This window comes from Saccopteryx leptura, chromosome 2 (assembly GCF_036850995.1).
Source record: "Saccopteryx leptura isolate mSacLep1 chromosome 2, mSacLep1_pri_phased_curated, whole genome shotgun sequence".
In the NCBI taxonomy this organism is placed as follows: domain Eukaryota; kingdom Metazoa; phylum Chordata; class Mammalia; order Chiroptera; family Emballonuridae; genus Saccopteryx; species Saccopteryx leptura.
Window position 1 is genome coordinate 357,359,316 of NC_089504.1, and position 16,517 is coordinate 357,375,832.

Consider the following 16,517-nt stretch of genomic DNA (forward strand, 5'->3'; position numbering starts at 1 on the left):
CGCTGAGCCAACCGGCCAGGGCCGCCACTATGTTTTGAGGTAGTAATAGCCAGAACAGCCACTTTGGAGTCTCTCCAGGTGGGTTTCCGGCTCTCCCCAAGTTGTGTCTTCAGATGCCTTAGAACAGCGATTCTCAATCTGTGGGTCGCGACCCCAGCAGGGGTCGAACGACCAAAACACAGGGGTCGCCTAAAGCCATCGGAAAATTACTGCCTTAGAATTTCAGGTCTTTATAGCGTCTTTTAGCTCCTACTGTTCATGTTCATCCCCCGACGCCATTCTCTTCCATCCTTATTATGTCCATTGCCCAACTGATCTTTCAGCCTTCAATCTCTCTTCAATCTACCCTGCACTCACCTGAAAGAATGTTTATATACCAAATTTTCTCAAAATACTTCATCATTTTCTTTCAAATTCATTTTTTACCAGTACTTGGAACAAATTTTTGTAACTCCATCTTCCAGTATAGCTCAGATCTAATGTTGAACTTTTGCCCATGTCCATAGACTTTGTACCTTAAAGAATCATGAAATTACTAACATGTATTTACAGGTACAAAAGCTTCAGAATTTTATGTGACAATTTTTAAAGATATTTGAAAAATAATTTTATATGTGAAGGACTCAAGCTTATTTTGCACAGATCTTTTGCTTTGCTGCCTTTGTGCAATTAACTGTAATTTATTGTACTGATATTTAGGAATATGGAGATTCATCAAACCTTAATAGTCCTCAACTTGCAGAATTACTGGAAACCACGTGTGCCAGATTGGTGCCAGATATGTCATTTGTAGATCACTCTTTCATAGGACAGCAAACCACTTCATATGCCCAAATCATTTCCTTTCTGGAGAAGATACATTGTGTCAGCATGCTTACCATGTGCAGTAATTGATAATGTCTGTGCCACATGGCTTACTTCTAACCTTGTCCAACACAGCCATTCTACCACCCATGATTACCATATGCTGCAGCACTCTAGGTTAATGGAATCATTTTCATCTTCCCTTCTAGTCACAAATGTCATTTTGGCTCAATTCCATCAGCGTCACACTTGAAGAATAAAGTGTTCAGTAACTATCTGAGCACAGAAGCTATCTTTGTGAGTTTTCGTATTTAGTTCCTTAATTTTCATTTAAAAAACTAGTTAGATTTTTTGATGAATGCTCCAGAGTGGGGAGGGGCATCTGCTAACTGAAATAGAACATGATCAATACACTCTCAATTCTTGCATGTATTTATTCTAAGTCTATATATAAAGAGAATTAAAAATTAGATGATAATAATAAATGGAGTTTGGTTTTTTTTTACCACCATAAAGCACTTTTTTTGTTTTTTAAAGTAAAAACTACTGCCTGATCTGTGGTGGCGCAGTGGATAAAGCATCAACCTGGAAACGCTGAGGTTGCTGGTTCAAAACCCTGGGCTTGCCTGACTAAGTGGTGGCGCAGTGGATAGAGCGTCGGACTGGGATGCGAGAGGACCCAGGTTTGAGACCCCGAGGTTGCCAACTTGAGCGCGGGCTCATCTGGTGTGAGCAAAAAGCTCACCAGCTTGGATCCAAGGTCGCTGACTCCAGCAAGGGGTTACTCAGTCTGCTGAAGGCCCACGGTCAAGGCACATATGAGAAAGCAATCAATGAACAACTAAGGTGTCGAAACAAAAAACTGATGATTGATGCTTCTCATCTCTCTCCGTTCCTGTCTGTCTGTCCCTATCTATTCCTCTCTCTGATTCTTGCGCTGTCTCTGAAATAAATAAATATTAAAAAACAAAAACAAAAAAACCCCTGGGCTTGCCTGGTCAAGGCACATATGGGAGTTGATGTTTCCTGCTCCTCCCCCCTTCTCTCTCTCTCCCCTCTCTATAATGAATAAATAAAAAAATTTTTTTTTTCATTTTTCCGAAGCTGGAAACAGGGAGGCAGTCGGACAGACTCCTGCATGCGCCCGACCGGGATCCACCCAGCAAGCCCACCAGGGGGCGATGTTCTGCCCCTCTGGGGCGCCGCTCTGTTGCATCCAAAGCCATTCTAGAGCCTCAGGCAGAGGCCAAGGAGCCATCCCCAGCGCCTGGGCCATCTTTTGCTCCAATGGAGCCTTGGCTGCAGGAGGGAAAGAGAGAGACAGAGAGGAAGGAGAGGGAGAGGGGTGGAGAAGCAAATGGGCGCCTCTCTTGTGTGCCCTGGCCGGGAATCGAACCCGGGACTGAGATACACACACACATATATACATACTTTATTGTTATTATACTTTATCAAAAATATAAAATGCCAATATTTTATGTACACAAAATGTTTTATAATTTGAGATGTGGTGTCAGCTTCAAATCAAATTTTTTTTACAATTAGCAATAACAAAATTGAGGCTTTTTTTTGAGAAATAATTTTCTATTTTTTGCCCATAAAAAGATAAAACAGGCATACTTTAGAATACACAAAATATTAACTGGAGATAAATTGGGAAGTTAACACATTTTTTAAAGCTACAAACACCAATTGTCAAACATATATAAAATATTTTAGGTTTAAAAACTTGGTACAATTTATATTTAAAGCAATTTTACATCTTCAAACAAAAGATTGAAAGGACAGAGTTCCCATATAATGTCCTCTTCCATCCCCCACTATAGTTTACCTAATTATTATTTTCCCCTAATTATTTTTTAAAATTATTTTTATTTATTCATTTTAGAGAAGAGAGACAGAGAGAGAGAGAGAGAGAGAGAGAGAAGGGGGAGAGGAGCAGGAAGCATCAACTTCCTTATGTACCTTGATTACGCAAGCCCAGGGTTTTGAACCTGCGACCTCAGCATTCCAGGTTGACATTTAATCCACTGTGCCACCACAGGTCAGCCCCCCCCAATTATTAACATCTTGAATTAGTGAGGTACATTACTATTAACTAAGCACTGTACATAGTTTACATTAGGGTTCACTCTTTGTGTTGTACATCCTGTGGATTTTGACAAATGTCTATTGATAAATATCCATTATCTTATACAGAATAGATTTTGCTTCCCTAAAAACCCTGTGTTCCACTTATTCATCCTCTCTTGCCTCCCTTTGGGACCCTGGCAACCTATTCATAACTTTAACTTAGGAAATTTTTTACTCCTAATTTCAAGTAAACCCAATGTTTCAGTGGCACCTTTGAAGAAGACCTAAACTTGCTTTAATGTCAGCTTAATCTGTTTATGGTTCTTTTATAGATTAACCCATTTAATAGTGCTTTACAGTATTATTTGCTATTATAAATATCAATTGAGATCCAGCTAAGAAAACTTAGGGACTAGGTTACACAAGTGATAGATGAGCTAAAAAGTCAAAAGGGAAGGTGAGTCAGCATTCTTAGTTGGTTTGGGCTGCTATAACAAAAATACCATCAATTGGGCGGCTTATAAACAACACAAATATATTTCTTACAGTTCAGGAGGATTGGAGGTCCAAGATCAAGGCTCTGGCTGATCCAGTGTCTTGTCCTCACAGAGAACATATGAAGACATAGTAAAAAGAAGGGCGGAAGAAGAGAGGGGTCTGTCTTGGACCATTTTTTAAGGGTATTCAATCCTATTCCTGAGAGTTCCACCCTCATGACCTAATTGCATCCCACAGGCCCCACCTCCTAATACCATCACTTTGGGGGTTAGGATTTCAACATATGAATCTTTGGAGAACAAAAATATTCAGTCCATAGCAGGCAAAATTAGGAAGCTAGAAGCCGCTACCACTTCTAGGCTTATAGACAAATGGAAGAAGATGATATTTCTAGAGCTCAGGGAGTGCTGTTACAGGCAAAAGCTGGAATCAGTGGACATGATCAGGGCAAGCAAAACTACAAAGGAAATCCAGCAGGCATGAGGACTGAGGTAGGGGCCAGGGAACAAGTTCCCTGATCTTTCTCCTTTCCCTCCACCTTCCCCTTTCCTGCCAATATCTCCCCTTGGGAAAATCTCAGTTGCAGGTCAACTGTCAAGGAACATGGTCAACACAGCCTGAAAAGGTCTGTCCTCCCAAAATACAGAGCAGAACAAAGGAGGAGGAATGGATGTGAAAGCAAAAAGGATGAGGAGTAACAACGTAATCAATTATTTTTAACTTCGAAAGAAACCTTTATTGAGGTATAATTTCCATATAATACACTTAATTAAAATGTACACTTTGATAATTTTTGACAAATGAATACCTATATAACTGCCCCATCAAAATATAGAATATTATAATTACCCCACAGAATTTCCTCTTACTCTTTTGCCATGAATCTTCCACCCCCACCTCAGTCCCAGGCAACCACTAATCTGCTTTTTGTCACTATAGGTTTTGCCTGTACTAGAGTGGAATCAGAGAATATGTACTCTTTTATGCCTGAGTTGTTATTTTTTTTTAACTTGGCATGTTTTTCAGATTCATCCATGTTGTGTTTATCAGTTAATCTTTATTAAAGATTTTTTTTTTTTTTTTTTTACGGAGACAGAGAGAGAGTCAGAGAGAAGAATAGACAAACAGGACCGGAGAGATGAGAAGCATCAATCATTAGTTTTTCGTTTTGTATTGCGACACCTTAGTTGTTCATTGATTGCTTTCTCATATGTGCCTTGACCGCGGGCCTTCAGCAAACCGAGTAACCCCTTGCTTCAGCCAGTGACCTTGGGTCCAAGCTGGTGAGCTTTGCTCAAACCAGATGAGCCCGCGCTCAAGCTGGCAACCTTAGGGTCTCGAACCTGGGTCCTCTGCATCCCAGTCTGATGCTCTATCCACTGCGCCACCGCCTGGTCAGGCTTAAAGATTTTATTTATTGATTTTAGAGAGAGGAAAGAGAGAGAGAAAGGCAAGGGGGAGGAGTGGGAAGCATCAACTCGTAGTTGCTTCTAGTATGTGCCTTGATCAGGCAATCCTGGGGTTTCAAAGTGTCAACCTTAGTGTTCCGGGTCAGCACTTTATCCACTGTGCCACAAGTCAGGCAGTGGTTGATTTTTTTCTTTTTATTGCTAAGTAGTATTCTATTGTATGAATATACCACAATTTATTCATCCATTCACCTAGTGATGAACATCTGAATTATTTCCAACTTTGAGCTATTATGAACAAAGCTAATATAAACATTATGTATTGATACAAGAGGTTTGCAGTGTGCATATGTTTGGTGGACATGTTTTCATTTTTTCTTAAGAAAGAGAGACAGACAGGAAGAGAGAGAGAGATGAGAAGCATAAAGTCATAGTTGTATCACTTTAGCTGTTTATTGATTGCTTCTCATCTGTGCCTTGATCAGGGGGCTCAAGCTGAGCTAGTGACCCCTTGCTCAAGCCAGTGACCTTGGGCTCAAGCTCAAGCCAGTGACCTTGGGCTCAAGCCAGCGACCTTGGGATCATGTCAATGATCCTGTGCTCAAGCTGGTGACCTGCACTCAATCTGGCAAGCTCAAACTGGATGAGTTCATGCTCAAGCCAGTGACCTTGAGGTTTCTAACCTGGGGCCTCAGCATCCCAGATGGACACTCTCTCCACTGCACCACCACCGGTCAGGCCATATTTTCATTTCTTGTGTGTAAATATCTGGGAAAGGAATTGCTGGGTATTATGATAAAAAACAGACATAATTCTTTTTAAACTTAAAAATATCATCATAACCATAAATGCTCCTGAAAGGACATAGTGCATTTTCTTCAAAGAGCTAAGGGTTAGAGAGAGAACAACTCTTAGGAGAAAAAAAAATCTCAAAACATTTAAATACCCTTGACAACATATGCTTTTCAAAACCCAATGTTTAAATAGTAAGAAAGGAATGAGGGAAGTGTAAGAAGAAAGAAACTCAAAAAGAAAGTAAAGCATGGCAAAATAATGACTAAAAAGACTTCTTGACAATGGCAAAATCATCCTACACAGCTGCTCTGAGATCCCAGCACTGCTGTCAGCAACCTTCTGGCAAAGCTACCCTGTCAAATGGATGCACTAGAATTGATCTTTTGTGAAGTAATATCTTTATTAAGATAAGCAAACCCACCTCTCATTTATTGTAATATAGAGGTGTGGGCTTTTTCTTTCATTCTTAGCAGTGATGTTTCCCCAACATATAACACTTCCCTTTAATATGTGGGTTGAGTCATAAATTAATGTCACAAATAAATGTCACCTAGATGAGGAAGGCAAGCACCCTACAAAGTAGGAAGGTGTAGCTTGATATGAATTGTTACAGTTGAAAGCTATGTACTCTTGAACTAAATGTCATCCTGTCAAATTCTTAGATATTAAATAATTATTGGCCTTGGCTGGATAGCTGGGTTGGTTACCGCATCCTCCTGTTGCTTGTTTGATTCCTATCAGGCCACATACAGAAACAGATCACCTGACCTGCGGTGGCGCAGTGGATAAAGCATCAACCTGGAATGCTGAGGTCGCCAGTTTGAAACCCCAGGCTTATCTGGTCAAGACACATATGAGAAGCAACTACAAGTTGATGCTTCCCACTTCCCGCCCTTGCCTTTCCCTCTCTCTAAAATCAATAAATAAAATCTTTAAAAAACCAACAGATTATTCTGTCTCTTTCCCTTCCTCTAAAATCAACAAATTTTAAGAAAATAAAATAAACCTGTCAGTTAAAAAATAATTGTTGGGATGTAAAATTGTGGACATTTAAGTTTGCAGTCTTACAAGTTTGTCAGTCTTTTCTAGACATTCTGAAATGGAAATGAACAGTAGATTGAAAACAAAGACAAATGAGTAGTTTAAAGACTTTCTTGTCATCTCATAGAGAAGTTGCTCTACACTGGTGATATTTTAAACAAAATACATATAAATACATTTAGCTTGTCTGGAAACAGACTTATTTATTGGGTCTTTCCATTTACTTTTGAGACAAAAATAAATAGTTATAGAGGGCTCATGTGCTCACTATACACTTTCTGTCAGGTACTATTTAATTTCAAGCTGGGAGAGAGAATGGACATCTATTTTACATGATGCCATAATGTACATTAGTGAGCTCAACCCACTTAATCTTGAAACAACAGTATCAGGTCAAGGATTTAGAATACAGTATTACATGAAAACAGTTGGTAGGGAGACTCCTCCTTCTGCCATTAATAACTGACTATAAATGGTATATCAGACCTTAAATCCAACTGAAACCCAGAAACAACAAATGGAGAGGATGGGTGGATAATTCATAAACATGTTTTTCTTTTATTATTATTTTTGAAAATAGAGGTGAACTCTTTTCAAAGTAGAAAAAGAATATATTTTTGCTGAATTCTGTTACACGGACATGGCAGTATGCAGTAAGGATGCTATCCTCTACACAGCTTTATAACAGCACCGCCTCTCCCTCTCCCAAACTCTCACTCAGTAAGTCTTGAAAATAATAGGTTTGTGTGTAGTGTGGTAAGAAAAATAGAATCATTTAAAGTTTCAATTTCAAGCTAAGAAACAAGAGACTCCAGAGATGAGGAAGAAGAGCAAACAAAATGTAAAACCCCCGCATATTATGTAATAAAGTATAATATGTATTATGTAGAGACTAAAAAGGGGTGTGCTGGAGAACTAATTCTTTGCAGTGAAAAAGATCCAAATTTACTCCTTGTTGCATCACTGTGTGACCTTGAGCAAAGTCACGATTTCTTTTTTTTATTTTTATTCATTTTAGAGAGGAGAGGGAGAGACAGAGAGGAGAGACAGAGAGAGAGAAGGGGGGAGGAGCTGGAAGCATCAACTCCCATATGTGCCTTGACCAGGCAAGCCCAGGGTTTCGAACCGGCAACCTCAGCATTTCCAGGTAGACGCTTTATCCACTGCACCACCACAGGTCAGGCAAGTCACGATTTCTTTAAAGCTCAGTTACCTCATATATAAAATGGAATCATAATGGTAATGTCTTCTACTTTGAGGCGCAATTGTAAGGATTAAAGGGGTGAATAACAACCTATAAGGTATAAAGCCTCATAAAAATAAGGCTTTATAGACATATTGCACCACTGAAGCTTCAGAAACAGAGAAAAGGGGGGGGAAAGTCTAGCAGGCTTCGGAGTCTGACAACCTGGGTTCTTATTCCATTGTCATGGCTAGTAGCTTTAACACCTCGAAAGGGGTAAAATACTTAATCCTGCTTTTCTCTTTTTGAAACAAGGATAACACCACTTTCTCCACAGAATCAAACGAGAGAAAGTATGCAAAGGAACTAAACACTTGGCATGTGTTTGATGCCCTCCACTGCCCTCAACTACTTATCAAAGCAGTGTCATCAACAGCAAAGGTGTCCACACTGTAGTATCTTTCAACAAATAAAGACGCTGGGGCAAGGCAGGAACAGAGTAGGAAAACTGAGGTAAATCCAATCAAAGTGGGAACCAACTAGACCTGGAGATAGATGTCTTAGTTCACTTTATCCACATGAGGCTAGGCTAGGGTATCCATACAATAAAGACATTCAGAGTTGGAGAGCGGACGAGTCAAGTGTCCTTTCTACTCCACGGACTCAATGGAAAGGACCCTGAAAATTCTTAATTAAAGCCGGTTGCCATGGCGACAGTCTCTAGGCAGCGTGGGCTGAGCTTTCCATAGGGCTAGGGGGTGGGCCTCCGCAGGACCCCGAGCGCGCGCCCGCCGCCACCAACTTTCCCTCCAGATCCGAGAGGGAGGGCGCGCGCCGCCCCCGCGCCCGGGCCGCGCACGTCCACCCTCGGCGGCGCGCACGCCTGCGGGAGCCCTCTCCAGGCAACCTAGTGCTGATCGCTCGTGCCGGTGCGGCCGTTAAACGCCCCGGTGGGAGCCGCCGCTCCAGAGCAGCCCCCTCCCCTTCCCAGGCTTCTCCTCCCCACTTCCCGGTTGGCGCCGGGGCATGAGCAGCTATGGCCGGCTGCATCCCCGAGGAGAAAACTTACCGGCGCTTCCTGGAGCTATTCCTGGGCGAGTTTCGCGGACCCTGTGGCGGCGGCGAGCCGGAGCCGGAACCCGAGTCGGAGCCCGAACCCGAGCCCGAGCCCGAACTGGTAGCGGCTGATGGAGCCGAGGCTTCAATAGAAGAACCCGAGGAGGAGGCGGCCAGGGTAGCCGCGACGGAGGAGGGGGAGCAGGAGCAGGAGCGGGAGCAGGAGCAGGACCCCGAGCCCGAGCCCGAGCCCGAGGCGGCGGCGGCAGAGGCGGAGGGCCAGGGCGACCAGGCGGCGGCAGCCCCGGGGCAGTCGGCCGTGCCGCCGCCGCCGCCGCAGCCCCAGCTGCCGCCGCTGCCCCCGCTCCCGCGGCCGCTGTCGGAGCGCATCACCCGCGAGGAGGTGGAGGGCGAGAGCCTGGACCTGTGCCTGCAGCAGCTCTACAAATAGTTAAGTGGCGGGGCCATGCCGGGGGTGGGGGTACCCCTCGGACCGAGCTCCCTCCCCGCTCTTCGCCTCCGAGAGCGCCCCCCGCCGCTCCGGCTCGGCCGCCGGCTGCGGGCTGCCCACGCCACCTCGGCCCCCGCGCCCGCCCGCGGCCCCTTCCTGTGTCACCTCGGTCGCCCGCCCCTTGCTCCCCTCCATCACCGCGTGCCCCTCCGTGCCTTGGAAGGTCCTCGCTTCCTTCCCGCTCCCTGGCTCCCTCGCTCCCTGGGCTTTCTCCCGCTCGGTGTCTGTTTTCCCGGCCGAGTGTCTTGTTTGGTGGCGGGGACGCGAGACTTGGTTCTGGGCTGCGCCGAGGGTGCCTGCTGCGTAACCGCGACAACAGTGGGGCAAGCGGCCTCAGGGCCACGGGGTGGGGGAGGCCGGAGGAGATGTTTCCATTAGGCGCTCGGTGTTGAAAGTGAAGAGCTTCTTTAGATGGCTTAATGCACGGGAGGCTGCTATGCTAGTTTAAAGATATTTGATAACTCGTAATTGAGGGAGGTGGGAAGGAATTGGAAGGGTAAGAAAAATTTTACAAGCCAGACTTCAGGTGAAAGATGCCGAAAAAGCCTTAATTCGTTAAAGTGGATAAGTCAGGCAGGTTTGATAAAATTGCAACTGGGTGCAGTATTTTCAGTCCATTAAGTAGATGGGGTAGGGGAGAGAAAGCAGATGGCTCAGCTACACAGATGAAAGTCGAAAATAGAAAGGTCAAGGCTTTGTCTTTCATCCCCGTTCTGGTTTTTATGGGCTTGAAATAGAAACGGTTTACAATCGCGTCTCTTTTAAAATGGAATTGTTTTGAAATAATGACAGGAGAATAGTAACAAGTTTCTGGGAACGTTGGTAAAACCTGGGAATCTTTTGTCATTCTTATGACAGTTGGCTGTTATTCTGGCCGCCCAAAAGTTTTCTACTGCATAATTCACTGCAATTAAATTCAGACTTACTTCTTGGATTTTCTCGAAAGCCTACATTAAGAGAAGAGGCTGGAAAGTAAATGTTTTGTCTTCATCCAACCTAACAGACACCTGATCAAATAATTTCCTTGTTAAAGCAGAAGCTTATCAGTAGGGAAAAGCATTTAACACATCGACTGTAGAAGTGAACTGTGTTAATGTTCCACATTCTATAAGCTATTAAAAATTTAATTTTGAAATACTCTCCAATTACCAAAGTAATAATACTTTTTGGGGAATGAAAAAAAGAAATGTCATGTCACACCACCACCCAGGGACAAACAGTATTAACATTTTAGAGCCTCTCTAGTGTTTTTGTAAACGGCTTACAAAATATTTTTAAACACTATATAAAGACACTTAAAACTTTCTACTAAAAACAAAATGAAAATGTTTACCAAAGTGGAGAATTTATCTCGGCACCAGACTAATTCTATTTTGACAGTTATTATCTTTACAAGGTTTTTCAAAGAATGAAATTTATATAAAGATGATGGCAAGTAGATGTGTTTTTTCTGTATTGAGCGACAGCAAGATTAATTTCGATACACATATAAACTAGAAATGATACACGTATAAACTAGAAAAAGTATTCAAATCATAAAATAGCTGTATATATGAGAATAAAGTTTGGATTTGAAGTAAAACTAGCAAAAGTAAAGTTGGAAAATATTATTTTGCTTTAAATCAAGAGATTTTATCATTTGTACTGTGTTTGTACAGAGGCTATTAGCCTGTTCTTATTCATATATAAAATGGCTGGTTTGTTTAGGTAAACTAACTTCAAGATTCTTAACGGATAAACCAAAAACTAAAATAAAAAAAAACCCCTCAATTTAAAAACAAATAATTTTAACACTTTTAGTTTTTATTTATAAAAGGAAATCATATCACTTAATTATAAGAATCATTACTGGAAGACATTGGAGGGATAGATTGTTTTTGGTCCAAGCAGTTTATTTTACAGATGAGAAAACTATGGATCCAGATTCAAAAATGACAGATTATGTACAAATGATTTCAACATTTCTCAATAGAATTTCTGAAACTCAAATCTCTCCCTGACATACTTGAAATACTCCCTGACATATTTTGAGTCCTCAGATTTCTTAAGAAATACTTTTAAATAACTCTGATTAGGAATAGGTTAGAATTGCTTATTTGGGGGTTATTTTTCAAAATACCAACCCATACTGTTTATTTTGGGAATTCTTAATATTCTTTAAAAGCTGTCATGCTTGTCAAATGGTGCTAAAGTTCTTAAGTTCATGAACTATATATTCACTAATTTTATAGTTGGCACTGCTATAAAAAGAAATACTATGTTTAATGCCAGTTTCATAAATCTAGTGTGTTTTTTCTGTCAGTATTTTAGAAATATATACAATATGTAGCTGTTTAATAGACTGAGGTTCTCTAAAGAAAATATAGAGATTCTTCTCAAAACTTTTATTTTTATGTTGGTTGAAAAATTTAAAAATATATTGGTTTTTTTTCAACATTTTGGTTCTCAAAGAGTTTTAGAATTAGAACAGCAGATATAGTTATTCTTGATTTTGGTAAACTCAAAGCTCAGTTCTAGCTTAAGATAAGCAGTACTTAGGTAAGTAAAGGATCGAGATTTAAATGGACAAAATATAATCAGTAACATAAGAGTTTTTTTTTTTTTTTTCTTTTTTTTTTTTTCATTTTTCTGAAGCTGGAAACAGGGAGAGACAGTCAGACAGACTCCCGCATGCGCCCGACCGGGATCCACCCGGCACGCCCACCAGGGGCGACGCTCTGCCCACCAGGGGGCGATGCTCTGCCCATCCTGGGCGTCGCCATGTTGCGACCAGAGCCATTCTAGCGCCTGAGGCAGAGGCCACAGAGCCATCCCCAGCGCCCGGGCCATCTTTGCTCCAATGGAGCCTTGGCTGCGGGAGGGGAAGAGAGAGACAGAGAGGAAAGTGCGGCGGAGGGGTGGAGAAGCAAATGGGCGCTTCTCCTGTGTGCCCTGGCCGGGAAAGTAACATAAGAGTTTTTCAGAGCAATTATTTGATGTAAAGTTTTTGCCTTTAGTCTTCAAAATGGGAAATATGTACTTAGATAATCCTCTACTACATAATAACATGTAACATTTTGAAAGAAAAATATATTCTAATAACATAAAATGGTATTTCTAAGGTTAGTGAGAGAAATCTCTTTGTAAAGGAGGTGGTGAGATATTTTATAGCTTTGAAATAATTTGCATATAAAAAATTTATAACTGATCTTACAGCAGATGTGAATGTGAGGCTACTTGTATAGATTACGTGGGTCAGTATGTGTATTTTATTTCTCTGTACTGTACTGAAGATAAATCTATTTGTTTTAATCTTGAAGAAACAAATACTCTCAACTTGTTACCAGAGCTACATGTCAGTACCTTTTTTTTTTAGATTTTATTTATTCATTTTTATTAGAGAGAGAGGGAGAGAGAGAGAGAACAGGGGGAGGAGCAGGAAGCATCAACTCCCATATGTGCCTTGACCAGGCAAGCCCAGGGTTTTGAACCGGCGACCTCAGCGTTCCAGGTCGACGCTTTATGCACTGCACCACCACAGGTCAGGCCCATGTCAGTACATTTTTACAGTAGTGTTTCCTCAGTTATAGATTTGTCTGGGTTGGATTTCTTAAGGGGGAGACAGATATCCCAGCAGCCTGGCAAAGTTAAGTAGTTCCAGATGGTTTATAGTAATAATGAGGGTGGGTACTTTTAAAATGGCTTGAAAAAGAAAATCATTGATTAGGGACACTAATAACTCAATTATATTGAACTATGTAAATCATTAATGACTTTGAGGTAGGTCAGAAAATCATTAACTTTGCCTCACTGTTATATATATAAATTGAAAACCCATGGATGTAAGTTATAATACTCATTTAAAATTACATATTTTTTCTTATTATAATGTAATGCTCATTACTAGAAGTAGAGAAAATGACATTAGCAAAAAGAAGAAAAGAAATACCAACCATTCAGTATTAATTGTACTTTTCAGGTTTTTCTCCTACCTCTCAGGCTGCCACTTACTCTGAGTTTTTAATACTCTGCCTATTACTTGATTATTGGTGTTTGGTCCTTGGCCTTTCAAGACTGGTTGACTTGTCTGTAGTCAGTCTCTCCCTTGTCTTTCATAATTGTAGTTATGCTAATACCTCCTGATTCCATCCTCATTTCTACCTTAACAGCTAATAGAACAGTTTTAGATGTCTAAAATGGTCCTCAAATTAAACTATTCAATATTGAATTCAGTCTTGCTACTCCAAGTGAAACTAAAACCTGATTCTCTTTCTGGTGGTCCCATCCCTGATTTCTCTTCCTCTCTTTCACGTACAGTTAATTTTGCATTGTAAATCTTATAAATATGTTCCTCTCCACTCCCACTGTCATTGTCATCTCTTGCTAGTCGTATTCTTCTACAATATATTGTCCCCAGTGTAGCCAAAGAGTTTCCTCTAGAATCTAGATATGTACATTGCCTAATTGTCACCCACTGCTTAAACATTTTTACTGTTTACCCGAAATTAGCCAAACTGCCAGGTTAAAGGCACAGTTCTTCAGACTGCCAAGACTGCCCAAGACTTCTGACTTCAACTGCAAGGGGTCTGATAACGAAGTTAGAGGGAAGAGTCTGTTCATGAGCACCCTCATTTCTGACACCATCTACAAATTTGGAGGTTTCTCAAAACCACCTGCACATTTGATAGTTCACTAGAAAGACTGACAGAACTCATTGAAAGCAGTGATACTACTGGAATAGAATTCACTATAGGGAAAAGATACAAATTAGAACCAGCCAAAAGAAGAAATGCATGGGATGCCATCTGTGAGGGTTTCAAATGTGATGCTTCAATTGTCCTCAAGGGATGTATTTGTTGTCCTCTCAGGATCACGTTGTAGCAATATGTATGGAGTGCTGCCAGCCCTAAGCAGCTCACCTGAGCTTCAGTATACAGTTTTGTTTGTGACTCACTGAGTGATTGCCCAAGTGGTTGAACTTAGTTTTCAATCTCCCCACCTACCCCCAAATGAGCTACCACATGGTCCAAGGGTCCCCTACATGAATAACAGAGACTCTCCTGTTAGTTCCAGGGGACTGGAGGTTACCTCCCAGGAGCTAGGGACAAAGGCTAGAACTCTCTTTGGGCAAGGCCAAATGCTTTACACCTTCATCACCTATTTCTCCACTGCCCTCCAGATAAAGTCCACACAAGGTTTTATCATCAGCCTCATCTCTGGATCACTATCCATCCACCCAACTCCTCTAGAAATATACTTAAGCTATTTTAGACTAATATATATATATTCATTTGAATGTGCTGTATTTGCTCTTACCTCTACACCTTTGCACATAACTTACTATTCTTTCTGCTTAAAATACCATGCTCTGCCACTCCTATCCCATTCAATTCAATCTCTTATTTATTCTTTAGGTCTCTATTTAACATTACTTTCTTTATCACCCCATAGTCATAATGAGTTAGGTCTTTCTTCCATGTACCTCTCCAGAATACCCAATGCTTATTTCTCTTGTAGCACTTCATTTGTTATTTTTTATCAATAAATATTTATATATACAGTATTTTACTCGACCAGTGGACTTCAAAGTGAGGTATACCCAAAATAACTCATTGAGGTGAAGGAATTATATATATAAAAATTATATATATATATAATTTTTAACAGTGACAGAGAGAGAGTCAGAGAGAGGGATAGATAGGGACAGACAGGAATGGAGAGAGATGAGAAGCATCAATCATTAGTTTTTCGTTGCAACACCTTAGTTGTTCACTGATTGCTTTCTCATATGTGCCTTGACCGTGGGGCTGCAGCAGACCCAGTAACCCCTTGCTCGAGCCAGTGACTTTGGGTCCAAGCTGGTGAGCTTTGCTCAAACCAGATGAGCCTGCACTCAAGCTGGCAACCTCAGGGTCTTGAACCTGGGTCCTCTGCATCCCAGTCTGATGCTCTATCCGCTGCACCACCGCCTGGTCAGGCTGAAGGAAGAAAATACTAAAGTCTATTTACTTGTATACGAAGTATGAAATTAAGTGCTATTAATATTTCATATATCGAATGAGATTGGCAGTTTGGTCTATATGGCAACTGATTTCATGTTAAGCATGGTAAATGAAGTATCTTGACAAAATGCATGTTTCACAGTTTTGAGGAGTTGACAGGGCGCGCTCCCTCCAGTTTTCAGAACATTAAGTAGTATTGCAGGCCCATGCTGGTTGGTTCAGTGGATAGAGCATCACGCAGCATGCGACATTCCAGTTCAGTCCCTGGTCAGGGCACACATGAAAAGCGACCATCTGCTTTTTTCCCTCGTCCTCTTTCCCTTCTCCTATCTTTCCCTCTCGCAGCCAGTGGCCGGATTGGTTTGAGCATCGGCCCAGCGATGAGGATAGCTCGGTTGATTTGAGCATCGGCCCCAGACAGAGGTTGCCAGGTGGATCCCAGTCGGTTGGGGCACATGTGGGAGTCTGTCTCTCTATCTCCTTTGATCTCAGTTAAAAAAAAAAAAGTTTATCTGCACTGATTAAATAGATTTATTGATTCTATTTCCTGGTTTTAACAAAATTAACCCTTACAAATGGACAATTGGCTTTAAAAATTCCCGCAGTACCTGACCAGTAGTGGCACAGTGGATAGAGTGTTGACCTGGGACGCTAGGGTCCCAGGGTTGAAACCCCAGTCACAGGCTTGAGCGCAGGCTCATCTGGTCACTGGCTTGAGTCCAAAGATTGCTGGCTTGAAGCCCAAAGGTCACTGGCTTGAGCAAGGGGTCAATGGCTAGGCTTGAGGGCCATCCTCCCCCCCCACCCTGTCGAGGCATGTATGAGAAGCAATCAATGAACAACTAAAGTGATGCTACTACGGGTTGATGCTTCTCACCTCTCTCCCTTCCTGTCTCTCTCTAAAAAGAAAAGAATCCCTCAGAGAAATCTTGGGTTGAAAATATTATAATGCAAGTATAAGAAACAACAAAACTTAAGGATGGGAGAAGAAGAGGTTCTCATATTAGCCTTTTTTTTAAAAAAAAAGATGATGTAATATCTGATGAGAAATCAAAAATAGAATTATTAAGTAAATTATGTGCAACATACTAGTTCCCCAGGTATAAGATGCACTTTTTCCCCAAAAATTTGGGGTCTAAAAATTGGGTGCGTCTTATACAGTGGTT

General features: G+C 41.5%; 2 protein-coding genes across 2 annotated transcripts in view; both read left to right on the forward strand.

The window, feature by feature from the left end:
- The window catches only part of RAD51C (RAD51 paralog C), a 187,064-nt gene that overhangs the window by 43,331 nt on the left and 127,216 nt on the right, over window positions 1-16,517 (forward strand). The gene's annotated exons all lie outside the window — the stretch shown is intronic.
- Window positions 8,699-16,517, forward strand: part of PPM1E (protein phosphatase, Mg2+/Mn2+ dependent 1E) — a 99,373-nt gene continuing 91,554 nt past the window's right edge. Inside the window, exon 1 of the mRNA XM_066364683.1 lies at window positions 8,699-9,309. Coding sequence (XP_066220780.1) covers window positions 8,840-9,309 — 470 coding nt within the window. The 5' untranslated portion in view covers window positions 8,699-8,839. The remainder of the gene's footprint in view (window positions 9,310-16,517) is intronic.